Below are 23,598 nucleotides of genomic sequence, written 5' to 3' on the forward strand. Positions count from 1 at the left end.
TCTCCAGTTAGATAGAAGGCTATGATGATGCTTTGGCCTCTTATTATCAATGTCAACTCAGAACCTAGACCCAATAGTTGTTTGCTCATTTCTTTTTCCAGTGTATAGTTACCCAAGTCAATGGTCATGAGTCTTTGAAGAGGGACTGAGGGAACCACTATGTTGGTATATATTTGCATGGTCTTTCAGGGTCATTCTACCTAGGCTGTTGGTCACCACTTCACCAGCGTAATCTGGATCTGAAAACTGGCTCATATCTAGAAGCTGAGCGAGGGACAATGATTTACTGGGGGTGACTGCCCTCAGCTCCCTGCTCCTCCATCCTTGAGGACTTTGTGATTATAGCTGTTAAACTGCGTGCTTCTTAGTAGGTAAGGCAAGCAGCCTTGTCCACTGCTGCTGCTACTGCCAGAAGTGCTGCCAATAACTAAAAGAAATAAAGAAGAAAAAGTTCTCCTCCCATATTACAACCTCCTGGATTCAAAGAAACTATCAGGAAGCCAGTAGGCAGAGGAGTCTGGGAAATGTAGATTCTTGGATCTGAGGATAGAAACCTAGGATCAGTATGGGGATAGAGGGAGACTATCAACAGGCAAACAGTTTCTCGCTAGCAACAGCAAAATAGTTGCATTACAGCTGAAGTGTCTTTTTTTTTTTTTTTTTAAGATTTATTTATTTGAAAGTTACACAGAGAGTAGAGGCAGAGAGAGAGAAGGAAAGGCAGCGGCGGAGGGTGTGTGTGTGTCGTCTTCCATCTGCTGGTTCACTCCTCAGATGGCCGCAACGCTGATCTGAAGCCAGGGACCAGGAGCTTCTTCCAGGTCTCTCATATGGGTGCAGGGGCCCAAGCACTTGAGCTATCTTCCACTGTTTTCCCAGGCTGTAGCAGAGAGCTGGATCGGAAGTGGAGCAGCTGGGACTAGAACTGGTGCCCATATGGGATGCTGGCACTGCAGGCAGCGGCTTTACCTGCTATGCCACAGCACTGGCCCCACAGCTGAAATATTAACCACCTCTATTGTTTTCAATAAGATGTTTACTTCACAACCAGATACTAGCTATCCTGGGTAACTCAGATATAGTATGCATACAATAGAAAAATCTACACCAGGCTGGGGTTACATCCCTCTGCCAAGAGGCAGATGACCTGTTCCTGGCTATAGTAGTCAAAGAGACAAGACACTAGGAGATATTACACATGGCAAACTCTTTATTTTCTTATTAACACTAAAGCAGAAAATACAAACATTAAAACAGAATATGAACAACAATCTATTGCCCCATTTTCAAAGCAGGCACAAAACATACAAAAGACATTTTAAATCAGCTTAACTCCAAACCCTCTAATGGGAAAACCACCAGAGGTAGACAGAGGTAAGGGAACATGGTAGACAGAGACCCTGGTAGTGCTCAGTGGACTAGAGCTAGTCAGGTACAGCTTCCTGCAAGTAGGGTGGTCCCCCATTTCCCATGGAGAAATCAGTCATAGTCACGTCAATTCGCTTCCAAAACATCCAAGCATATTGTAGGAATGCAAGGTCAGGCAAACCTTGAGATTCACCCAACCTCCCTAGTAACAAATCCCTTAGTTCCTACTCTTAGGGGAAACCAATGAGTATCAGTTGAGTAGACTTCAAAGCAAGTCAAATCCTAACCTACCCCAAAGAGAAAGGCAGTCAGAGGCTGACCACTCGCATCCTCTCTGCCAGTCTGCTGAAATCAGATGACTTTCTACTGAAGTGTCGGGCCCAGGGAGCCACTCTTAATCAACATATCATAAGGAACATCTCCACCAAGAAAGGGGAGTTTTGCCCAGACTCCAGAAGGTGGCTTTTATAAAGATGTTCTCAAATAGAAGGAGGCCATTAAAAAGGTTAGTAACTAGAATATGGAACTCTGGGGAAATCCACAACAATGAGAAAAATCCTGGCAACCTTCCAGACAGTTGATAGCTCAGAATTGTTTTATAATAAAAGTAGCATCTCTCTGACAATCATGTAAGAAAAAACATCCTGCATCAAAGAACAGGGCAGTGACCTGCCACCCCTTGAAGACGGTGGTTCAGCAGAGGAGCCTGAGGCAAACAGAAACTGAGCCTCCAGTGGAGAGACCAGCGCTCAGTGCTGGCCAGTGCAGGAGAGGAACGACAGCTGGTGAGCATCTCCCTGCCACCATGTGGGTCTCCAGCCACCACTCTCTTCCTGAGAATAACCTTTTATTACCTACACTTTTACAAAACATTATGGAGGAAAATCAGAGGAACTTAAGAGTCAAACATCAATTTCAGAGAGGAAAGCTTTTACCTGGGAACTAAAAACATGCTCAAGAACAGTCCCTTACTCTGAGGGATTGGCTTTATTGAGATAGGAACTCTCAAAATGGTAAAAAACAAGCCGTTCTATCCTCAAAAATGGTTTGAGTGTAGCTTCTCTCCTGTGAGCTCTTAGTCCTTTGCTCTCAATCTTAGGTGAGACTAAAATAAGAGCTTTGACATATCATTCATTTTTTCCTAGTGAGAGAGGAAAGCAGTAGTCTTTAAAGCTTTGAATTGGATAAAACTAACCCTGAGATCCTAAAATAGCTAAATATACAAGCCTTCCCTATTGCTCAAACAACTGGTCTTTTGTCTTTAGATCTCAAAATATGCAATGAGTTTAATGTACTCAGCATTAGCAAAGATTCTAACACTCATCAGTTGCCTTCATCACTGGGCTTGCTGACATTCCAGCACCGTGTGCCTCAAACGTAACTACTGTTGCCACAAAGCATGCCAGATGTGTTCTACCACACATTTCTGTGGAGATGAGACCAAGGTACCAAAAGGTCAGCCATTAGGCTGAGAAATAAATTAAATCACACACAAGGTTCCACAGTGCCCTCTTGTGTTTAACTGGAGAAGGACTCTTCTACATCCATGCTGCATCCAAGCAGCAAACAATGCAGGACTCTCAAAGCAATTAACCCAGTGAAAAGACCATTCAAGTGGGGTGTCATATCCCCTGGAAAACGCTTGGTGAACACGCCTATCTTAGAAGACTGCTGAGAGGATATTCTCAGGTCCAACAGAAAGACAGGAAATAAAGACAGATTCCCAAAAAAGACTCAAGAAGGCTCGTAACTCAAGAAATAGAAAATGAAGATGGACCACCAGTACTTACTCTTTTAAGGGATATAGCAGATACACAATCTGTAGTGTCTAAGTGACCTGGAGTCCCAGAATCATATTAATCCAAAAGAACCATGATCCCAAAAGTTGTCCACAAGCAATAAACAGGAATATTACTCAAGGCTGCTAGGTGCTAGCAAAAAGCATTTAACATGAACCATCAGTAGATCTGAAAGCTCAAAACCATGGTCACTCCCACCTATAGAGGTGGACCATCTTCTCTGTCAAGGTGGCCAGGTAGCTATTATGGTTCACCTCAAATGGGCAGATGTCCAAGACAGGATGATCAGTCTGCAGGTCCTGTAACTTTGAGCCATTGCTGGCATCCCACAGCTAAAGAAAAGCAAAGACAAAGGTTAGTAGTCAGTTCAGGTTGGGGATTTGCTCTCTTAATCATCAAACAACTCTGAAAGAGCTACTGAGAGAGCCATGCCTGGGGAGCAAACAAACTGTTCCTAACCTTCACAAGGTATCACAAAAGCCAGCATACCTTACATGGTACAAGTATAGCTTCACCTAGGATAATCAGCAGTTATTCCAACTTTGAAATGAGTTTGAAAACCAAGCCTGGTACTCATTTCTTCAATTATTGTACCAGGAAGTCTTCTAGGGCCGTCATTTCTAGTGACAAAGGATCAGTAAGACAAAGCCCCTGTTACAGTCCTCAGGGAACATACCTTTTAACTGTGCTTCCTTCTCCTTTCTAATAACTTTTAATATTACTAAAAACATTTAAAAGCACTTAAAAAAGTAGACAGAATAGTACAATGAGCTACTCATCACCTAGATTCAACATTACATTTTTACTATATCTGTTTTATCAACCCTATTTTTTTTATTCTACCAGCTTCAGCCATTTTACCCTTATTTACTTAAGTATGCATCTCTAACACCTCAATGCCATCATGTCCAACAAAATGAATATACTATTATCTAAAACCTGGTACATAAACTTCCCGGGGAGTTTTTTTTTACATCCTGTTTGTTTCTATCAGGTCCACATTACATTTGGTAGCTATTTCTTTTAAATCCAGAGCAGATCCAATCTCCGATTTCCCCCTGCCCCCACCTTGCAGAAGCTGGGTCAGCTGTCTTACAGAATGCCCACAACCTGGGCTTGTTTGCTTTCTGTGCTATCATTCAACTTGTGGCTCAATTCCCTACAATTCCAGTCAGTGAAGGTTAACAACAGTCTCAGGATGGCACTCTTAAAACAGTGGCAACTAGCCATGTTTATATTTAACTAAAACAAAGTTCTTCACTCATACTAACCACATTTCAAGTGGCTAGTATTCTGGACAATGTTGTTATCAGCCTTGATTAAACTTAGGTTCAAGTATACCTTACAGGAGGCACTGTGTGCTTCAAATTATCTTAAACAGGCACAATATTACTGGTTAACCCACTTACAGTGATGCTAAGAAGACTAGTCAACAAGTTCAGGTGATAGGCTGGTCCGTCCACCACCAAATTGCCTATCAACTTTTCATCTGCTGACTTCATTCTGAGTTGATGAAGTTGATGCTTTGGGTAAGTTATTTTACTGGAGTTTCAGTAGTGCCTTTTTTCCCTCCAAAAAATTTATTTATTTCTTTGAAAGACAGAGTTACAGAGAGAGAGAAGGAGCGGATTTCTATCAGTAGTCAGGAGCTTCATCCAGGTCTACCATGTGGGTGGGCAGGGGCCCAGACACTCGTGCTTTCCCAGGCACATTAGCAGGGAGCTGGACTGGAAGTGGAGACTCAAACCAATGTACATATGGGATGCCAGCATCATAGATGGTGGCTTAACAATGCCAGCTGCTTAATAGTGTTTTTATCTATTTATCTGAAAGGCAGACTTAAAGATTGACAGAGAAAGAGAGACAGAGAGATCTTCCATCCACTGGTTCATTCCCCAAATGGCTGCAATAGCTAGGGCTAAGCCAGGCCAAAGGCAGGAGCCAGGAACTTCTTCTGGGTCTCCCACATGGGTGGCAAGGGCCCAGGGACTTGGGCCATCCTCCACTGCCTTCTCAGTTGCATTAACAGGGAGCTGGATTAAAAGTAGAGTAACTGGGCCTTGGCCGGCGCCGGCACACCGGGTTCTAGTCCCGGTTGGGGCGCCGGATTCTGTCCTGGCTGCCCCTCTTCCAGGCCAGCTCTCTGCTGTGGCCAGGGAGTACAGTGGAGGATGACCCAAGTACTTGGGCCCTGCACCCCATGGGAGACCAGGAGAAGTACCTGGCTCCTGCCATCGGATCAGCGTAGTGCGCCAGCTGCAGCGGCCATTGGAGGGTGAACCAACGGCAAAGGAAGACCTTTCTCTGTCTCACTGTCCACTCTGCCTGTCAAAAAAAAAAAAAAAAAAAAAAAAAAAAAAAAAAAAAAGTAGTAGAGTAACTGGGCCTCAAACCAGCATCCATAATGATTGCTGGCACCACAGGTGGTAGCTTTACTCACTAGGCCACAATGCCAGCCTCCCCCCCTTAAAAAAAAGAGAAAAGATTAATAATATGGCCCATGGAACTATGGCTCAGCTAAAAAGAATGAAGTGAGTCTACAGATATTAAAATGAAAAGATATCTAAGATAGGAAGTTAAATGGGGAAAAAGAAACCCAAACTATAGAGTAGTTAAGTATAGTACAACTCATGTGAAGAATAAGTCACACAACCACACATACATACATATGTAGCTACAGGAGAAAATGGAACGTAACTCTGGCTTTTTACTTTACACACATTTGTACAAATTATTCAAGATTTTCCCATCAACATTTTCTATAAAAACAGTGACTTTTTAAGCAAAAATAAAAACAACAGGCTCACCAAAGCAGAATTTGATGCTTCATCCCCAGTACACACCAAGATGCTACCATCATGCTCTGGACTTTGGAAAATGGCATTTTTGGTCAACAGTTTGCAAGTGGGTCCACCATGGAATGTTTGTACAGGATTGCAGGAGCAGACTGGCTCTCCAGCATCATCCAGCCTATAGGACATCTCCATCAGCACACTCCGCATGGTACTGTGGTTTTTATCTATGGGACAGAGAAATCAATGCTGCAGATGGCGATGATAGAAAAGAACTTAAGTAAGTTCCTGAACCTCGGACACTTACAACGTAATTGAGTGAAAAGGCTACAAACCACCAAGAACAGCTACAAAGCAAACACAGCAATAAGAAAAAAATATTGCACAAATGAAATTTAGAACCCTGGGCTAAGATGAAGCAAGTTTTCTATAATAGGTTTTGTCTACAATTAAATCAGTACACCTAGCCAGATTTCTACTAGGGGATTTCTTTCTTAAGAGTTTTAACTAAAAATTTGCCCCCCCCCCCCTTTTTTCCTAGTTAGGACCCTACTGGCCTCTATCACAGTATGTTATTATAAAGTGAACACATTCCATTATACAAAGGGAAGCATGTATCTTAGGTTCTGGGCCTAGTTAAAATTTTCTTGTGTAGTTTTGAAATACAGCCCAATTATTCCTCAGCCTATTACCCCAAACCCAACATACCTGTAAACTGCTGACTACAGTAACATCTAACAGTTAACACCAGACTCAGGTAAGTTCCCCTCTTAAAGTGTTTTTTTTTGAATTACCCAATTGCCACCCTGGCAGTAAAGCTTAGGGAGAAGTGCCCATGGGCCTTAATAAAAGCAAGTCTCACAGGTGCTCTTTCTCTCCCATCAGTGGTGGAGAGTACATGTTCCCCAGATGGCTCTCCTTCTCCCAGAGAGGCACACTGCTCTCTTCTCTCCAGAATTTGTAATAAACCACTTGTTTTTTCATGTGTTTTGTTGAGTTGCTTCCTCTGTGTTATACTTGAAAAACAAACACCTGAATCTAACTTTTTTCTTGGCCACGGTTATCCTAGACAGTGGCTATAATGATAGGAATAGAATAGACACAGGTCAGACCAGAGTCACAAAGGTGGGGTCAGGGTTGTGGTGCAATAAGCTAAGCTGCTGCCTGTGATGCCAGCATTTCACACCAGAGCTCTGGTTTGAGTCCTGGCTGCTATGCTTCTAATCCAGTTCCCTATTAATGAGCCTAGTAAAGTGGCAGACGGTGGCTCAGGTACCCCTGCCACACACTTGGGAGATCAAGATGAAGTTCCTTGTTCCTATCTTTGGCCTGGACCAGCCCCAGCCGTTATAGTTACAGCCAATTTCCTGAAAGAGACCGCAAGACCAAATTAGGAAGGGAAAAAAACACTATAATATTGAATATCAGTATGATTCATAAGAAATTTAGATTCATGCCTTTTAGGCTACAGAAACTCCTATGAATCCAAGCAGTCTGCTGTCAAGGGTTCTGCCCTGGTTCTGAAGACTGTTCAGCTGGCTAGGCCTACACACTCAACCATGGCTATATCCATCTTATCTTATTTACCTCTGTTGGCCCTAAATAAAGAGGATTAGCTAGCTAGTCTGGGTACCACATGCTTGCTTTCATCTGGGACTTTCTCTTAGATGAAGTGAGGGACGCTCATCAAACAAGAAACTTATCTGAAGATAGCTCAATGGTTCCAAGAGTAGCCCTCCTCATTACATTACTGTTTCAAGTTGCAGAAGCTCCTAAAGTGGCTAATTCACTTCCAGGGAGACCTACTGGAATGTGTTCTAGATTTTACAAGCAGCAGGGAGGCATGCTGTAGGAGAAAGAGCTACAAGAGGACAAGAAGTGCAATGGGAGCTGTTAGCCTGGAAGGGACTTACCACAACCTCCCCAAGGGAAGGGTCAAATCCTCCTTCCTTCTCCTCTCTCAGTCTGTTCCCAAATAAACCGTAAGAGGTTCCACGAGAACACCTCAACACTTACCAGGCCTGTAGGTCACAAGACAGTGCCGGGTGCTACTTTCTGTCTGGAAGTCTATACAGCCCCCTTGCTCCAAGGGCAGCACGTGAGGCCAATGAGAAAAGCCTGGTCTCAGCACCCAGAAGGAAGCATTCTCCAAGGTTCCAGCCAGTACTCCACCATACGGAAAGGCAGCCGAAGCAGCTTTAGGTATATATGACAGGGATACCAGCGGGCATCTGAAAGAAAAGAAAGGAAACTATGCCTCACATTCCAATACCCGGATGGCTCCAGATCCCACAACCAAGATCCCTACACTACATTTCTACCTCTACAGAAGAGTAAATACTTTTGAGTTACTATCCTGGCACCTGACAAAAACTACCAACTCTTTGTAGAAAGGAAAAGGCAGACACATAATATTCTGCATATAATATCAGGGGAGGTCCAGAAGCTCTACAAGAAACTAGGGGTTGGGGGGCAGGCCAACATTGTGGCACAGTAGGTTAAGCATCTGCCTATGGCGCCGCCATCTCATATGAACGCCAATTCGAGTCTCAGCTGCTCCATTTCTGATCCAGCTCCCTGCTGATGGTCTGGAAAAGCAGTAGAAGGTAGCCCAAGACTGCACCCACACTGGAGAACTCAGAAGAAGCTCCTGGCTTTGGACTGGCTCAGCTCCAGTAACTGCGGCCATTTGAGGAGTGAACCAGTGGATGGAAGAGTTTCTCTAACTATGCCTGTCAAGTAAATAAATAAATCTTAAAAAAAAAAAAAAAGAAAGAAACTAAGAAAAAGGGAAAAAAAGGATTAGGAAATTTAATCGATGCAAGATCATAATTAGAAAATCTAACTAGTGTGAAGCTCCTGGCAATGGCATTAGGCACATACACAAGAAAAGCCAGTAAGGAAACACAGCTTATGTAACCAATGAAAAGTCTAAGCTATAGTTAAAAACCCCTACGATTAAAATATAGTCAATCTGGGGCCAGCACTGTAGGTTGAGCCTCTCCCTGCAGTGCCGGCATCCCATACGGGTGCTGGTTTAAGTCCTGGCTGCTCCACTTCCGATCCAACTCCCTGCTGACTTGCTTGGGAAAGCAGAGGATGGCCCAAGTGCTTGGGCCCCTGCACCCACGTAGGAGATCCAGAAGAAGCTCCTGGCTCTTGGCTTTGGATCGTCCCAGCTTCTGCCACTGTGGCTATTTGGAGAGTGAACCAGCAGATGAAAGACCTCCGTCTTTCCCTCTGTCTATAATTCTGCCTCTCAAATAAATAAAATAAATAAGATATATAGTCAATGGTTAGGACTAACATTGTGGCATAGCAGGTAAAGCTTCTGCCTGGGATGCTGGCATTCCATATTGGCACTAGTCTGAGTCTCAGCTGTTCTACTTCAAATCCAGCTCCCTGCTACTGGCCCAGGAAAAGCAGCAGGAGATAGCCCAGGTGTTTGGGTTCCTGTCACCCACCCACCCCTGGGAGATACAGAAGAAGCTCCTAGATCCTCATTTCAGCCTGCCACTGTACCAGCTATTGTGGCCATCTGAGGAGTAAACTAAGTGGACAGAAGATCTCTTTCTCTCTTTGGAATTTTGCCTTTCAAAATAAATAAGTTTTACAAAAAAATCAGCCTATAGAGTTGTGGTGAAGCGGATTAAGCTGCTGCTGATGAAGTGGGCATCCCATATATGTGCCAGTTCAAATCCCAGCTGCTCTTCCAATCCAGCTCCCTGCTAATGTGCCTAGGAACACAGTGGAAGATGGTCCAAGTACTTGGGATCCTGCCACCCACGTGGAAGACCCAGATGGAGTTCAATTTGTGGCTTCAATCTGGCCTAGCCTTGCTGTTTGTGGCAATCTGGGGAGTGAACTAGTGGATGGAAGATATTTATCTCTCTAACTCTGCCTTTCAAATAAATCTTAAAAAAAAAAAAAAAAAAAAAGTGACAAAGCAACTGCAATTCAGAAACAGAATCATTTCAGATTTTCTAAAATTTTTCCTTCCTTTTTTTTTTTTTAAAAGATTTATTTCTTTTTATTTGAAAGTCAGAGTTACACGGAGAGAGAGAGAGAGGTCTTCCATCCAATGGTTCATTCCTCAATTGGCCGCAATGGCTGGAGCTGCACTGATCCGAAGACAGGAGCCAGGAGCTTCTTCCGGGTCTCCCACGCGGGTGCAGGGGCCCAAGGACTTGGGCCATCTTCTACCGCTTTCCCAGGCCATAGCAGAGAGCTGGATCAGAAGTGGAGCAGCTGGGTCTTGAACTGGCACCCTTATGGGATGCCGGCGCTTCAGGCCAGGGCGTTAACCACTAAGCCACAGCAGCGGCCCCATTTTTTTTTTAATATGGAATGCTTCACGAATTTGTGTGTCATCCTTGTGCAGGGGCCATGCTAATCTTCTCCGTATCATTCCAATTTTAGTATATGTGCTGCCGAAGTGAGCACTAAATTTCTTTCTGCAAGCCTATGACCAAGACTGTATGCCAAGAATCCTTTCAGAAATATTAGTCTGGGGGCTGGTATTGTGGTGTAACAGGTAAAGCCACAGCCTGCAGTGCTGGCAACCCATATGGGCGCCGCCAGTTCAAGTCCCGGCTGCTCTACTTCTGATCCAGCTCTCTCCTGTGGCCTGGGAAAGCAGTAGAAGATGGCCCAAGTCCTTGGGCCCCTGCACCCGCGTGGGAGACGCGGAAGAAGCTCCTGGCTCCTGTCTTCAGATCAGCGCAGCGCCAGCCATTGCGGCCAACTGCAGAGTAAACCAGTGGATGGAAGATCTCTCTCTCCCTCTGCCTCTCTGCCTTTCAAATAAATAAATTTAAAAAAACAAAACATCAGTCTGAAGAGTATGTTCCTCTGAATTCATTTCTACCGATTCTGACAAGAGGCCATTTTGCCTGTTTTACTTCATTTTCCCTAACACAATGAAGCCAAAGCAAACTAAAATGAGTATTACATAAAAACATAATTTCCCTGCTATTTTTAAACTTGATGTACTTTATTGTCTACTTGACATAGTTCCCTCTACATCAATGGCAGTTACTTCTTTTGTCTGGGGTACACATCAATCATATTCATGTACATGGCCCATGTTATTGAAGCATGGTTCCATGCTGCCCAAATGATAAAAACCCTAATGTGTTGAGCCTAGGTCTTAGTAAATAATGATTGCTATACTGATATCTTCATATTTAGATTACTCTGCTCCTTTTAATATATACTCACTCAAAACTGGAAATGGAAAGTCTCTTTCAAGACAATTTTCATTGTGGCCAGGTCATAAAACCTCACTTCCCTTCTGAGAACTTTATACATCCAGGATGGTGCAAATGGCATGCAACACATTCTGAGGAGCCACAGTGGTGCCACTCTCGAACTTGGGCTGACTTTACAAGCCTTGCAATAATATAACTGGATTACAAATGCAAAGTAATACTAATACATTATCCTCAGACTATGTTATCTAGCTTTGGATTAAGGAAGTTTTAAATCACTTTCTATTATGCTACCCTTTGCTCATCTCTTCTTGTGTGCTTGACATGTGGATACTAAAGCAAAACTATGATCGTCATATTTCACAAAGTTTACAACTAGGCAAGAAATGTGACCAAGGTCACATGACTTGTAAGTGGTACAGCTTGGTTCTGTACATAGATCTGACTCTATGAACCTGGCTATACTTGATACCAAAGCTTTACAACACAACAAAAACATTAAGGATCTACTGATTACGAAGGAAGAATAGATCAGTGGATCTTAGAGAACTGTTAGGAACGTGCTCTGAGAGAGAATACAGTAATAATCCAAGAGAAAGCTGCTGCCTAGAGTGAAAACGTGGCAGGTTTCTTACCTGGCTTTCTGAGGCACCAACTCCTGGACGTGAGAGTTTGTAATTCGCATGTCGTACACCAGAATTGAACCGTTGACCAGCCCAGCATAGAGATAATAGTTTTCATCAAGACACCAGCAACAGCTCCAGACAGGCCGACCAGTATTGTAAGTCTGCACCACAGTATTTGTCTCCAGGCTATGATGTTACAAGAGAATTTTACAATCATTCATTAAAATCACATGGTGACGGAGGGACAGCAGTGTTGTGGTCCAATGGCCAAGCTACTACCTGCAATGCCAGAATCCCATATGGTCTCCAGTTCAAGTTATGATAGCTCCTCTTCAATCTAGCTCCCTGCTAATGGTGTGGGGAAAGTGGCAGAAGATGGCCCAAATGTTTGGGTCCCTGCCACCCATGTGGGAGACCCAGGCAAAACTCCTGGCTCCTGGCTTTGGCCTGGCCCAGTCCTTGCCACTGTGGCCATTTGGGGAGTAAGCCAGCAGTTGCAAAGATCTCTGTCTCCCTCTCTCTGTGTAAATCTTTCAAATAAATAAATCTTTAAGAAAATTTCATATTAATTAGGAAGATAACCCAGAAAAGGTATAAGATGCAGAGATCAGTATTCCAAATCTGTAGTCACTTTTTCCAATAGATAAACTTCCTTCCACACCAAAAGCATGGTCCAAGTCAAAACATTCACTAAATGTCATGTTAGAATCCCACATGTGGGCTGGGGTCATGTCCTGGCTGTTCTACTTCCAATCCAGATCCCTGCTAATAGGCCTGGGAAAGCAGCAGAAGATGACCCAAGTGCTAGGGCCCCTGCAACCATATAGGAGATGGAGTTCCAGGATCCTAGCTTTGGCCTGGCCTGGCCTAGTCCTGCTGTTGCAGCCAACTGGAAGTTAATCAACTGATGGAAGACCTCTATCTCTAATAAATAAATAAGTCTTTAAAAACAAAAACAAAGAATCTCACATGGACTGTATGTGACCACCTGCCACCTCTTTAATACAACTGAGCTATTAAAAACACACAGAAGGAGCCAATGGTATGGCACAGAAGGTGAAGCTGCTGCCTGTGAGGCTGGCATCCCAAATGGGTACCAGTTTACATGCCAGGTGCTCTGCTTCTGATCTAACACTCTGCTAATTATCTGGGAAAGCAGAATATGGCCCAACTGTTTGAACTCCTGAATATTACATGGGAGACCTAGATGGAGCTCCTGGCTAGCCCTGGCTGTTGAGGCCATTTTGGGGAATGAACCAGTGGATAGAAGACCTCTCTTAACTGCCTTTCAAGTAAAGTAAATAAACCTTAAAAAACACAAACAAAAAAACCAAAACAGAACTAATTTCCCGAAATTCTGTAAATACACAGTCAAGACAAAATGTGAACAATCTGTTTAAAAACATCCTATATAAAGTCTGTAAATAATTAGTATTTGAGGAAACTGGAATATAAATACAACTATTTTTAAGTGATTTTCTTCTCTACTGTGTTATTTTATTTCCATGGAAACTAATCTGATTAAAGCATATATTTTAAAAAGCAAGAGTGGCCAGTGTTATGGCACAGCAGATGAGGACACCACGTGCAACACCAGCATCCCATACAGGAACATGTTCAAGTCCCAGCTGTTCCATTTCTGATCCAGCTCCCTGATAATATGCTTGGGAAAAGCAGTGGAAGATGGCCCAAATGTTTGGGCCTCTGCACCCACATGGGAGACCTGGAAGAAGCTCCTGGCTTGTGGTTTCATTCTGGCCCAGCTCTAGCCACTATAGCCATCTGGGGAGTGAACTAGCAAATGTAAAATCTCCCTAAGTTGTCTTAAAAAAAAAAAAAAAAGAAAGAAAGAAAAAGCCTCTGCCTGTGGTGCTGGCATCCCATATGAGCGCCGGCTGGAGTCTCACTCAGCTGTCCCACTTCCATCCAGCTTCCTGCTAATGGCCTGGGAAAGCAGTGGAAGATGGCCCAAGGACTTGGGCCCCTGCACCCACGTGGGAGACCTGGAAGAAGCTCGTGGCTCCTGGCTTTGGATCGGCCTACCTCTGGCCTTTGCAGCCATTTAGGGAGTGAACCAGCAGATGGAAGACCTTTCTGGCTGTCTGTAACTCTGTCTCCCAAATAAATAAATGAATCTTTAAAAAAAAAAGTTATAGTGACAGAAACCGGGAGAGACAGAGATCATCTTTTTTTTTTAAAGATTTATTTATTTGAAAGTCAAAAGTTACAGATAAGAAGGCAGAGGCTCTACCTGCTTTATCCACTATGCCACAGAGACAGCCCTCAGAGAGGGGTGGAAAATGTCTGGCCCATGAGCTGTGTAAGGCCTGTGGAGGCCAGCTTAACCCATTATTCCACAAAACTGGCCCCATCCTTGCACTAATTCATTCCCCAAGTGACTGAATCCAGGAGCCGGGAAATTTCATTCTGGTCTCCCACAATGGGTGGCAGGGGCCCAAACACTCGGTTCATTTTCTGTTTTCTCAGGCGCATGAGCAGATAGCTAGATCAGAGTGAGAGTAGCCTGTACTTGAAGTGGTGTGACAATAAGGGATGTCAGCACTGGAAGCTGAATCACAATGCTAACCCTTAAAGAATAACTTAAAAAAAAAGCATACACAAATAAAACATGTTATATTGAGTTTTGGGCCAAAATTAGCCTACAATATCTTGAAAAATCAAAAGATTTGGGGCTTGCACTGTGGTGCAGCAAGTTAAGCCACTATCTGCAGTGCCAACATCCCATTTTGGCGCTGTTCTGAGTCCCAGCAGCTCCACTTCCGATCCAGCTCCCTACTAATAGCCTAAGAAAGCAGCAGACGATGATTCCAGTGGTTGAGCCCCAGCATCCACATGGGAGATCTGAATGAAGCTCCTGGCTCTGGCCTGGCCCAGCATTGGTCATTGTGACCATCTAGGGAGTAAACCAGCAAATGGAAGATACCTTTCTCTCTCTTCCATTTTCTCTGTAACTCTAACTTTCAAAATAAATAAATCTTAAAAGAAAAAAAAAAGTGTTTTACAGTGCTCACAGAGCATGTAAAAGATAAATAATGGTACCCAAAGACAGCTAGAGCCTAGTCTTTTCTTTTTTAAAGAATTATTTATTTATTTGAAAGGTGGAGTTACAAAGAAGGAGAGATAGAGAGAGATCTTCTACCAGCTAATTCACTCCCCTAATAGCTGCAACAGCCAGGGCAGGGCCAGGCCAGGCCAGGCCAGGCCAAAGCTAGGAGCCAGGAGCTTCTGCTAGGTCTCCAGTAGGTACAGGGGCCCAGGCACTTGGACCATCCTCTGCTGCTTTCCCAGGTGCATTAGCAAAGAGCTGGATCAGAAGTGGAGCAGCCAGGACTGACTTGCACCCACTTGCGATGCCAGCACTACAGGCAGTACCTTAACCCACTGTGCCACAGCACCGGCCCCAAGCGAGTTGTTTAAATTTTTTTAATTTATTGTTTGAGAAAGAGAGGGGGATAGACGAGAGTGAAAGAGTATGAGCTTCCAACTGCTTGTTCACTCCGTAACTGCCCACAACAGCCACAGCTGGGCCAAGACAAAACAGGAAGCCAGGAACTCAATCCAGGTCTCTCATTTGAGGGGCAAGGGCTCAACTATTTGAGCCATCATTTGTTGCTTCCCAAGGTATGCATAAGCAAGAAGCCTCTCTGATACAGGATACAGGCGTTCAATCAGCAATTTGACTGCTAGGCCAAATGCCTGGTCCCAGTGAGCATTTTTGTTAGACACAATTATCCAAGTCACAGATTAAGTTGCAAGTTGATAGGGTAACTCCATAGTGTCAAGTGCCAAAGCCCCCCTCCATTGTTATTCTATCATTTGCATGGTTTAGGATATATTTTTGAACAAGCATAATCTTAAAGAAATGGAATACTACCTAAATACTTTTGTAAACTGCTATGTGCACTTTGAAAAGCATCACACAGGCCATCATAATACTGACAGCAATTCAATGCTGACGGCACTGAGCAGCCTAGGCTCCATTTTCTGTACTGAAACACTCACCTGGTCAATTTAACAGTGTTGTCCAGGGAAGCAGAGAGCAGCAAGCCTTTGGATCGGGGGTTGAAAGCCAATCCACGTATCTGTTTGCCATGCATTGGAATGTACTGACTACTTTTCATGTTGGCTGTACTCAGCATCCTAACACCAAAGCCTGATAAAGAAAAGACAATATGAAATAGATTGTTGAAAGCCAACGTAGGGCAAAGGATGTACCTGTCATAGTATGTAAACTCCCAGGAATCAGCGGATCAACGAAAGTAAGAATTCCTCAGTGTTATAATTTATTTTAAAAGGTATAATTTGGGGGCCGGCGCCGTGGCTCAATAGGCTAATCCTCCACCTTGCGGCGCTGGCACACCGGGTTCTAGTCCCGGTCGGGGCGCCGGATTCTGTCCCGGTTGCCCCTCTTCCAGGCCAGCTCTCTGCTATGGCCAGGGAGTGCAGTGGAGGATGGCCCAGGTGCTTGGGCCCTGCACCCCATAGGAGACCAGGAAAAGCACCTGGATCCTGGCTCCTGCCATCGGATCAGCGCGGTGCGCCGGCTGCAGCGGCGGCCATTGGAGGGTGAACCAACGGCAAAGGAAGACCTTTCTCTCTCTGTCTCTCTCTCTCACTGTCCACTCTGCCTGTCAAAAAAAAAAAAAAAAAAAAAAAAAAGGTATAATTTGGGGCCGGCGCTGTGGCTCACTTGGTTAATCCTCCGCCTGCGGCACTGACATCCCATATGGGCGCCGGGTTCTAGTCACGGTTGCTTCTCTTCCAGTCCAGCTCTCTGCTGTGGCCTGGGAGGGCAGTGGAGGATGGCCCAAGTGCTTGGGCCCCTGCACCCACATGGGAGACCAGGAAGAGGCACCTAGCTCCTGACTTCGGATCGGCGCAGCACCAGCCGTAGCGGCCATTTGGGGAGTGAACCAATGGAGGGAGGACCTTTCTCTCTCTCTCTCTCTCAGTCTATAACTCTACCTGTCAAATTTAAAAAAAAAAAAAAAGGTATAATCTATTCTAAATGTCCATCAATAGATGAATAAACAAACCTATTGTATATATACAAAGCAATGAACTCCCGATACACACAGTAATATGGACAAATCTCAAAAAACTAATTTCTTTCTAAGAAAAAAGCAAGGAAAATAGTAATACAGAGGACCAGCACCGTGGCAAGTTGGTAAAGCCTCTGCCTGCAGCACTGACATCCCATACAGATGCTGGTTCATGTCCCAGCTGCTCCACTTCAGATCCAGCTCCCTGCTGATGGCCTGGGAAAGCAGTGGATGATGGCCAAAGTACTTGGGCTCTGGCACCCAAGTGGAAGACCTGGAAGAAGCTCCTGGCTCCTGCCTTCGGAAAGGCCCAGCTCTGGCAGTTGTGGCCATTCAGGGAGTGAACCAGTGGATGAACGACCTCTCTGTCTGTAACTCTGCCTCTCAAATAAATAAATAAATCTTGAAATAAAAAAGTAATACAGAATCATTTCATTTGTATAAAATTCTAGAAAATGCAAACTAATTTATAATGATTAAAGGCAGATCAGTGGTTGCCTGGGAATGTATCAGTGTATAACATTCCTGGGAGGGAGATAATAAAATGTCCTTTATTGTTACTCTGTTCTCTCACCAGGCTGTAACAACACATTCTATTATTATCTGAGTTATATAAAAACAGAATCTGTCAACTTTTAGATTCAAGATAGCCTTGAATCTCACTTCAGCTATTACAGGGAACCAAGCAGGATGAAGTTTATTGTGTTGTCTCCTGGAACAGAATTAGGAAAGCCAGAGACAAACAAGGGAACCATAGGCTTTAAATCAACAAGGGAATCTGACCACCTACTTAGTTAATCATTAAGAAGAAAAAGGACACATTAGCACCAGCCTGCTATGAAGAAGTTTGCTCTAACAATGAGAATAGACACATTAAGAGAAAGGGATTGGGGACTATCAAAAGAAAAAGTATTTTCCAATTTATGGCAAACTTTTACTTGACGATAAATCTTCTTTATTGGGATATAAGGAATACCATAAACAATCCTTTTACTTTCCCTTAAAATGAGAGGCTATCAGGAGCATCCAACTCATAGCTTATCTCAACCAATACAGAAACACGTCAAATTAGGGATTCCATTCTCGAACTTGTTTATATCTAGATTTAGGGACAAAGCTTTTAAGTATTTGAATGGAACTTTAAAAATTATCTATTAATTTGAGAATCAAAGAGATACAGAGACAGAGCCCCCATCCACTGATTTAATCATCAAGTGTCTGCAGTAGCCTAGGTTGGGCTGGGGCAGAAAGTGGGAGCCAGGGACTCAATCCAAGTCTACACGGGAGGTGGGAGCAACCCATCACTTGAGACATCACCACTGTCTTCCAGGGTCTGCATTAGCAGTCAGGAGCCAAGGCCAGGAATCCAACTGTGAGATATGAGACAGGCTTTTAAACTGCTGGGCGAAATGTCCACTTGAGGGAAACTTCTAAGTGGGGAAACAGAATAAATCAGGCTGAAGTAAAGGGACTTTACAGTTGCTGCTGTTGTGGTGCAATGGGTTAAGCCGCTGCTTAGGACACCACCATCCCATATCAGAGTGCCAACTCAAGTTGCTTCACTACCAAAATGCAGCAGAAGATGGCCCAAGTACTTTACTTGGGTCCCTGTTACCCACATGGGAGACGTGAATGGAGTTCCAGGATCCTGGCTTCAGCCTGGCCTAGTCCTGAATGCTGTGGCCATTTGAGGAGTTAATGAGTGGATGGTATTTCTTTCCTTCTCTGTGACTCTGTAAGTTGAATGGAATATATAGAGAGTGATGGCCTTCTCCTCAGATTATTATAGGTGGCCGAGGCTTCTAATACCACATCTCCCACTTTACTATGATTATTAGTATTTCTACTCCTTTGGTGAACAAATTTACAGACTGAAGGCAGTAGACACTAAAGACTTCCTGATTAATAGGAAGCTGAAAGGAATGGGTAATTTGGTGGGCTGCTGAGTCCTAGAATCTTCAAAAAGGGAGAGGAGAAAAACAAGTGGAGTCCAACGATGAATGCGAAGGGTGAGGTCCTGGCATCTAGCATAGTTACCTGGAAGGAAGGAGGCTTGAGGAGAAGGCTGTGACACCACCAGGCAGCTAAGAGTTTCACAGTATTCCATGATCCGGCAGCTTCCTGTCTGAGACACTGGGAAGGTCTTCTGGAAGTGGTACTTGCGCTGGCCCTGGCTGGAAGACTGGCAGCTCAGGAACTGTGCTTGGGAGCCCCTGAGTCGCTGTAAAGTTTGTTCCTTATGCTGCATAATAAGACTTTGCAAATCCTAAAATGACAATGATTTTGTAAATGCCAGACTTTTTCATCTGATATTCTCTTCAAGCACAATTCCACAATCTAAGATTTCTTATCCATTATATGAAAATGTTAACATCAGTCCCACAAAATTGCTAAATTTATAAAAAGTCTTATAATGGTTATTTTGCTTGAAGCTTTCATTTTACAGGGGGCATTGGGAGAAATAAGATAACCTAAGCTTAAGTTTAGAATTCTCAGCTTGCTGTTTAACTTTTTTTCTGAAATTCAGACTGCAGAAATTATCATATAAAGTGTCTAAGTTTTGCACAATGCCCTACTCAGAAATAAAAAGTTGGTCATGTTTACTTCCTAAACAACTGGAGTAATCCTATTTGTATTAGAGATGAACCTAGTAATATTTAGATTCGGGGCTGAGGATGTGGCATAGCAGATAAAACAGCTGCCTGCAGGGCCAGCATCCCATATGGGCGCCGGTTCGAGACCCAGCTGCTCCATTTCCGATCCAGCTCTCTGCTATGGCCTGGGAAAGCAGTAGAAGATGGCCAAGTCCTTGGGTCCCTGCATCCACGTGGGAGACCCAGAGGAAGCTCCTAGCTCATGGCTTTAGATTAGTGCAGCTCCGGCCATTGTGAGCAATTGGGGAGTGAACCATCGGATGGAAGAACTCTCCCTCCCTCCCTTCCTCCCTCGCTCTGCTTCTCCTTCTTTCTGTGTAACTCTTTCAAAGTAAATAAATCTTAAAAAAAAAAAAAAAATTTACATTCCTCTTAAACTGTTTTTCTGAAAGTTCTTAGGGATACAAAGGGCAAGCTTACCTGAACACGACTGTGCAGTTTAGTACATTCATCAGTGAGGACCTGGAGTTGGAGCCGGCACTGGGCTGATTCTAACTCGGCTTGCTTCCTAAGCATTTGCTCCTTCAGTAGCGAACTAGAGGGAGAAAGCCAGCAATGGGGGATGGGAACGGGTAGATCAGGAGGGCCACAGAATGTATGTCCACATTGTGACACACACATTTTGCTGAAAATGTGTCACGATAGTGAATAAAATATAAAAAAAGAAAGTTCTCTCTCAAGTCTAGGAAAACTACTGAAAAGTAGCATACAGGGCTGAACTCATGTGCTGAGGGTTTTGGTGTTAAAGCAAACAATGAGGGGGAATGGGAACTAAGGGCAAAAGGAGGGACAGAGCCAGTTCATTGCTTTAGTTAAGGCAAACTTGAAAAAATTAAACCGACATGTTAAAAAGACCAAGGTTATATATTGGACATAAGCTATTGGTTGTTCATGACATAATCAAATTAAATAATATAAAAAAAAGTTAAAAAGATAGAAAGTATATATGGAGGAAATGCTAACAAAAGGATGGTCAGTTATAATTAAGGCAAAAAGTATGAACAGGTGAAAGGAACAACACATAATAAAAGTACACATTCACCAAGAATAACAATCACAAATTTGTATATACCTTGAAAGTTTCAAGTTTGAAAGGCAAAGAAAGAATTCCACTCAAATAAAACAGAAAAGATATAAAATTGACAGGGCTGGCGCTGTGGCGTAGCGGGTAAAACTGCCTACAGTAATGGCATCCCATATGGGCACTGATTTAAGTCACGACTCCTCCACTTCCAATCCAGCTTCCTGCTATGGCCTGGGAAAGCAATAGAAGATGGCCCAAGTCCTTGGGCCCCTGCACCTGCATGGGAGACCTGGAAGAAGCTCCTGGCTCCTGGCTTCAGATCGGGCAGCTTGGGTCCTTGTGGCCAATTGGGTAATGAACCAGTGGATGGAAGACTTCTCTCTCTCTGCCTCTCCTTCTATGCGTAACTCTGACTTCCAAATAAATTATTTATTTATTTATTTGACAGGTAGAGTTACAGACAGTGAGAGAAAGAGACAAATGGCCGCAACAGCTGGAGCTACACTGATCCGAAGCCAGGAGCCAGGTGCCTCTTCCCGGTCTCCCATGCGGGTGCAGGGGCCCAAGCACTCAGGCCATCCTCCACTGCCTTCCTGGGCCACAGCAGAGAGCTGGACTAGAAGAGGAGCAACCAGGAATAGAACTCGGTGCCCATATGGGATGTTGGCGCCATAGGCAAAGGATTAACCTAGTGTGCCAAGGCACCAGCCCCAATAAATTAATCTCTACAAAAATAAAAATAAAAATTGACAAGGAAAAGACAAGTGGTACAGCAGTTTAAGTTCCCATCTGTAGCACCAGCCATCCCATATGGGCATCAGTTTAAGACCTGGGCTCTCCATTTCCAAACCAGCTCCCTGACAATATGCCTGGGATGGGGCTGGCACTGTGGCGTAGCAGGTAAAACCGCCACATGCAGTACTGGCATCCCATATGGGCACCGATTCTATCTCAGCTGTTCCACTTCCAGTCCAGCTCTCTGCTCTGGCCTGGGAAAGCAGTAGAAGAGGGCCCAAGTCCTTGGGCCCCTGCACCTGTGTGGTAAGACCCTGAGGAAGCTCCTGGCTCCTGGCTTTGGATCGGCATAGCTCCGACTGTTGCAGCCAATTGGGGGGGTGAATCAGTGGATGAAGACCTCTCTCTCTCTCTCTCTCTCTCTCTCTCTCTCTGCCTTTCTGTGCATAACTCTTTCAAATAAATTAAAAAAAAAAAAAAAAAAAAAAAAAAAAGCCAGTGCCGCGGCTCACTAAGCTAATCCTCCGCCTGCGGCGCCGGCACACCAGGTTCTAGTCCTGGTCAGGGCGCCAGATTGTCCCGGTTGCCCCTCTTCCAGGCCAGCTCTCTGCTGTGGCCAGGGAGTGCAGTGGAGGATGGCCCAAGTGCTTAGGCCCTGCATCTGTGGGGGAGACCAAGATAAGTACCTGGCTCCTGCCATCGGATTAGCACGGTGCACCGGTCGCAACGCGCCGACCATTAGAGGGTGAACCAACAACAAAAAGGAAGACCTTTCTCTCTCTCTCTCACTGTCCACTCTGCCTGTCAAAAAAAAAAAAAAAAAAAAAGATAATCCCACGCAAGAAGCTCCGGGTTCCTGGCTTCGGAACAGAGCAGCTACAGCCATTCCAGCCACTTGGGGAATGAACCAGCAGATTGAAGATCTCTGTCTATCCTCTCTCTCTGCAAACTATTCATTTAAAATAAATAAATAAATCTTAAACAAAATTGCAGGGTAACTCACAAAACTACTAGTTTAGAAAGGTTGCTAGGGGGCCGGTGCTGTAGCATAGCGGGTAAAGATGCTGCCTGAAGTGCCAGCATCCCATATGGGTGCCGGTTGGAGTCCTGGCTGCCACACTTCCAATCCAGCTCTCTGCTATGGCCTGGGAAAGCAGAAGAAGATGGCCCAAGTCCTTGGGCCCCTGCACCTGCATGGGAGACCTGGAAGACGCGCCTGGCTTTGGATCAGTGCAGCTGACAGCTGCGGCCAACTGAGGAGTGACCCAGTGGATGGAAGACCTCTCTCTCTCTGCCTCTCATCTTTGTAGCTTTTTTTATTTTTATTTTTTAAAAGATTTTATTTATTTGTTTGAGAGGTAGAGTTACAGACAGTCAGAGGGAGAAACAGAGAGAAAGGTCTTCCTTCTGTTGGATCACTCCCCAGATGGCTGCAGCGGCTAGAGCTGCGCCAATCTGAAGCCAGGAGCCAGGTGCCCCTTCCTAGTCTCCCATGCGGGTGCAGGGGCCCAAGCACTTGGGCCATCTTCTACTGCTTTCCCAGGTCATAGCAGAGAGCTGGACTGGGAGAGGGGCAGCCAGGACTAGAACTGGTGCCCACATGGGATCTGGTGCCATAGGTGGAGGATTAACCTAGTGTGCCAGGGTGCCAGCCCCCTGACTTTCAAATAAATAAATAAATCTTAACAAGAAAAAAAAATAAAGGTTGCTAGAATCAAGATTAAGAAAATTAGATCAATGGCATTCTCCATATACCAGATAACATTAACAGTGAATTTAATAGGAAAAAACACATTCACAACAGCAATTTAGGAATACAATTAAAAGGATATACAGGCCTTTATGAAGCAGAGTATACTTGAGAAAGCACAAGAATACAGAGAATAGATGGGAGGATATTATGTAAATGTTCATGGCTGGGAACACTAAATATCATGACATTATCTCAAGTCACTGCATGAGCTTCACATGATTCAATCAGTATCTCAGAGGATTTTTCATGGAACTTAAAAAACTAAAATGGAAAAGCAGTTGCGAAAAATGGAAAATTTTGTTCCTAATTTAATTTTTAATTTTAGAAAGGCAGAAAAATGGAGAGACAGAGAGACAGAGGGATCTTCTATCCACTGATTCACTGCTGAAATGCCTGCAACCGTTCAGAAAGGGCCAGGCCCAGAATGCCACACCCAAGTGGATAGCAAAGACCCAAGACTTGAGCCATCACCTGCTGGCTCCCAAAATGTACATTAACATGAAGCTGAATGGGAAGTGGAAACAGGAGTTGAACCAGGCATTCTTATATAGGATGTGGGCATTCCAATCAATAA

General features: G+C 44.3%; 1 protein-coding gene and 1 non-coding gene across 4 annotated transcripts in view; both read right to left on the reverse strand.

Annotated features, from left to right (window-relative positions):
* Positions 1–1,190: 1,190 nt before the first annotated feature.
* Positions 1,191–23,598, reverse strand: part of RFWD3 (ring finger and WD repeat domain 3) — a 51,833-nt gene continuing 29,425 nt past the window's right edge. For all 3 annotated transcript variants that reach the window (XM_008257612.4, XM_008257611.4, XM_051847291.2), the window contains exons 7-13: positions 19,933–20,047; positions 18,896–19,124; positions 15,819–15,969; positions 11,805–11,981; positions 7,976–8,190; positions 5,975–6,186; positions 1,191–3,499 (exon numbers count right to left, since the gene is read on the reverse strand). In XM_008257612.4, coding sequence (XP_008255834.2) covers positions 3,356–3,499; positions 5,975–6,186; positions 7,976–8,190; positions 11,805–11,981; positions 15,819–15,969; positions 18,896–19,124; positions 19,933–20,047 — 1,243 coding nt within the window. In that variant the 3' untranslated portion in view covers positions 1,191–3,355. The remainder of the gene's footprint in view (positions 3,500–5,974; positions 6,187–7,975; positions 8,191–11,804; positions 11,982–15,818; positions 15,970–18,895; positions 19,125–19,932; positions 20,048–23,598) is intronic.
* Positions 10,296–10,402, reverse strand: LOC127491414 (U6 spliceosomal RNA). The gene has a single exon (XR_007920075.2). It is a non-coding gene; the product is annotated as a U6 spliceosomal RNA (small nuclear RNA).

Source organism: Oryctolagus cuniculus, chromosome 18 (genome assembly GCF_964237555.1).
Source record: "Oryctolagus cuniculus chromosome 18, mOryCun1.1, whole genome shotgun sequence".
NCBI classification, from domain to species: domain Eukaryota; kingdom Metazoa; phylum Chordata; class Mammalia; order Lagomorpha; family Leporidae; genus Oryctolagus; species Oryctolagus cuniculus.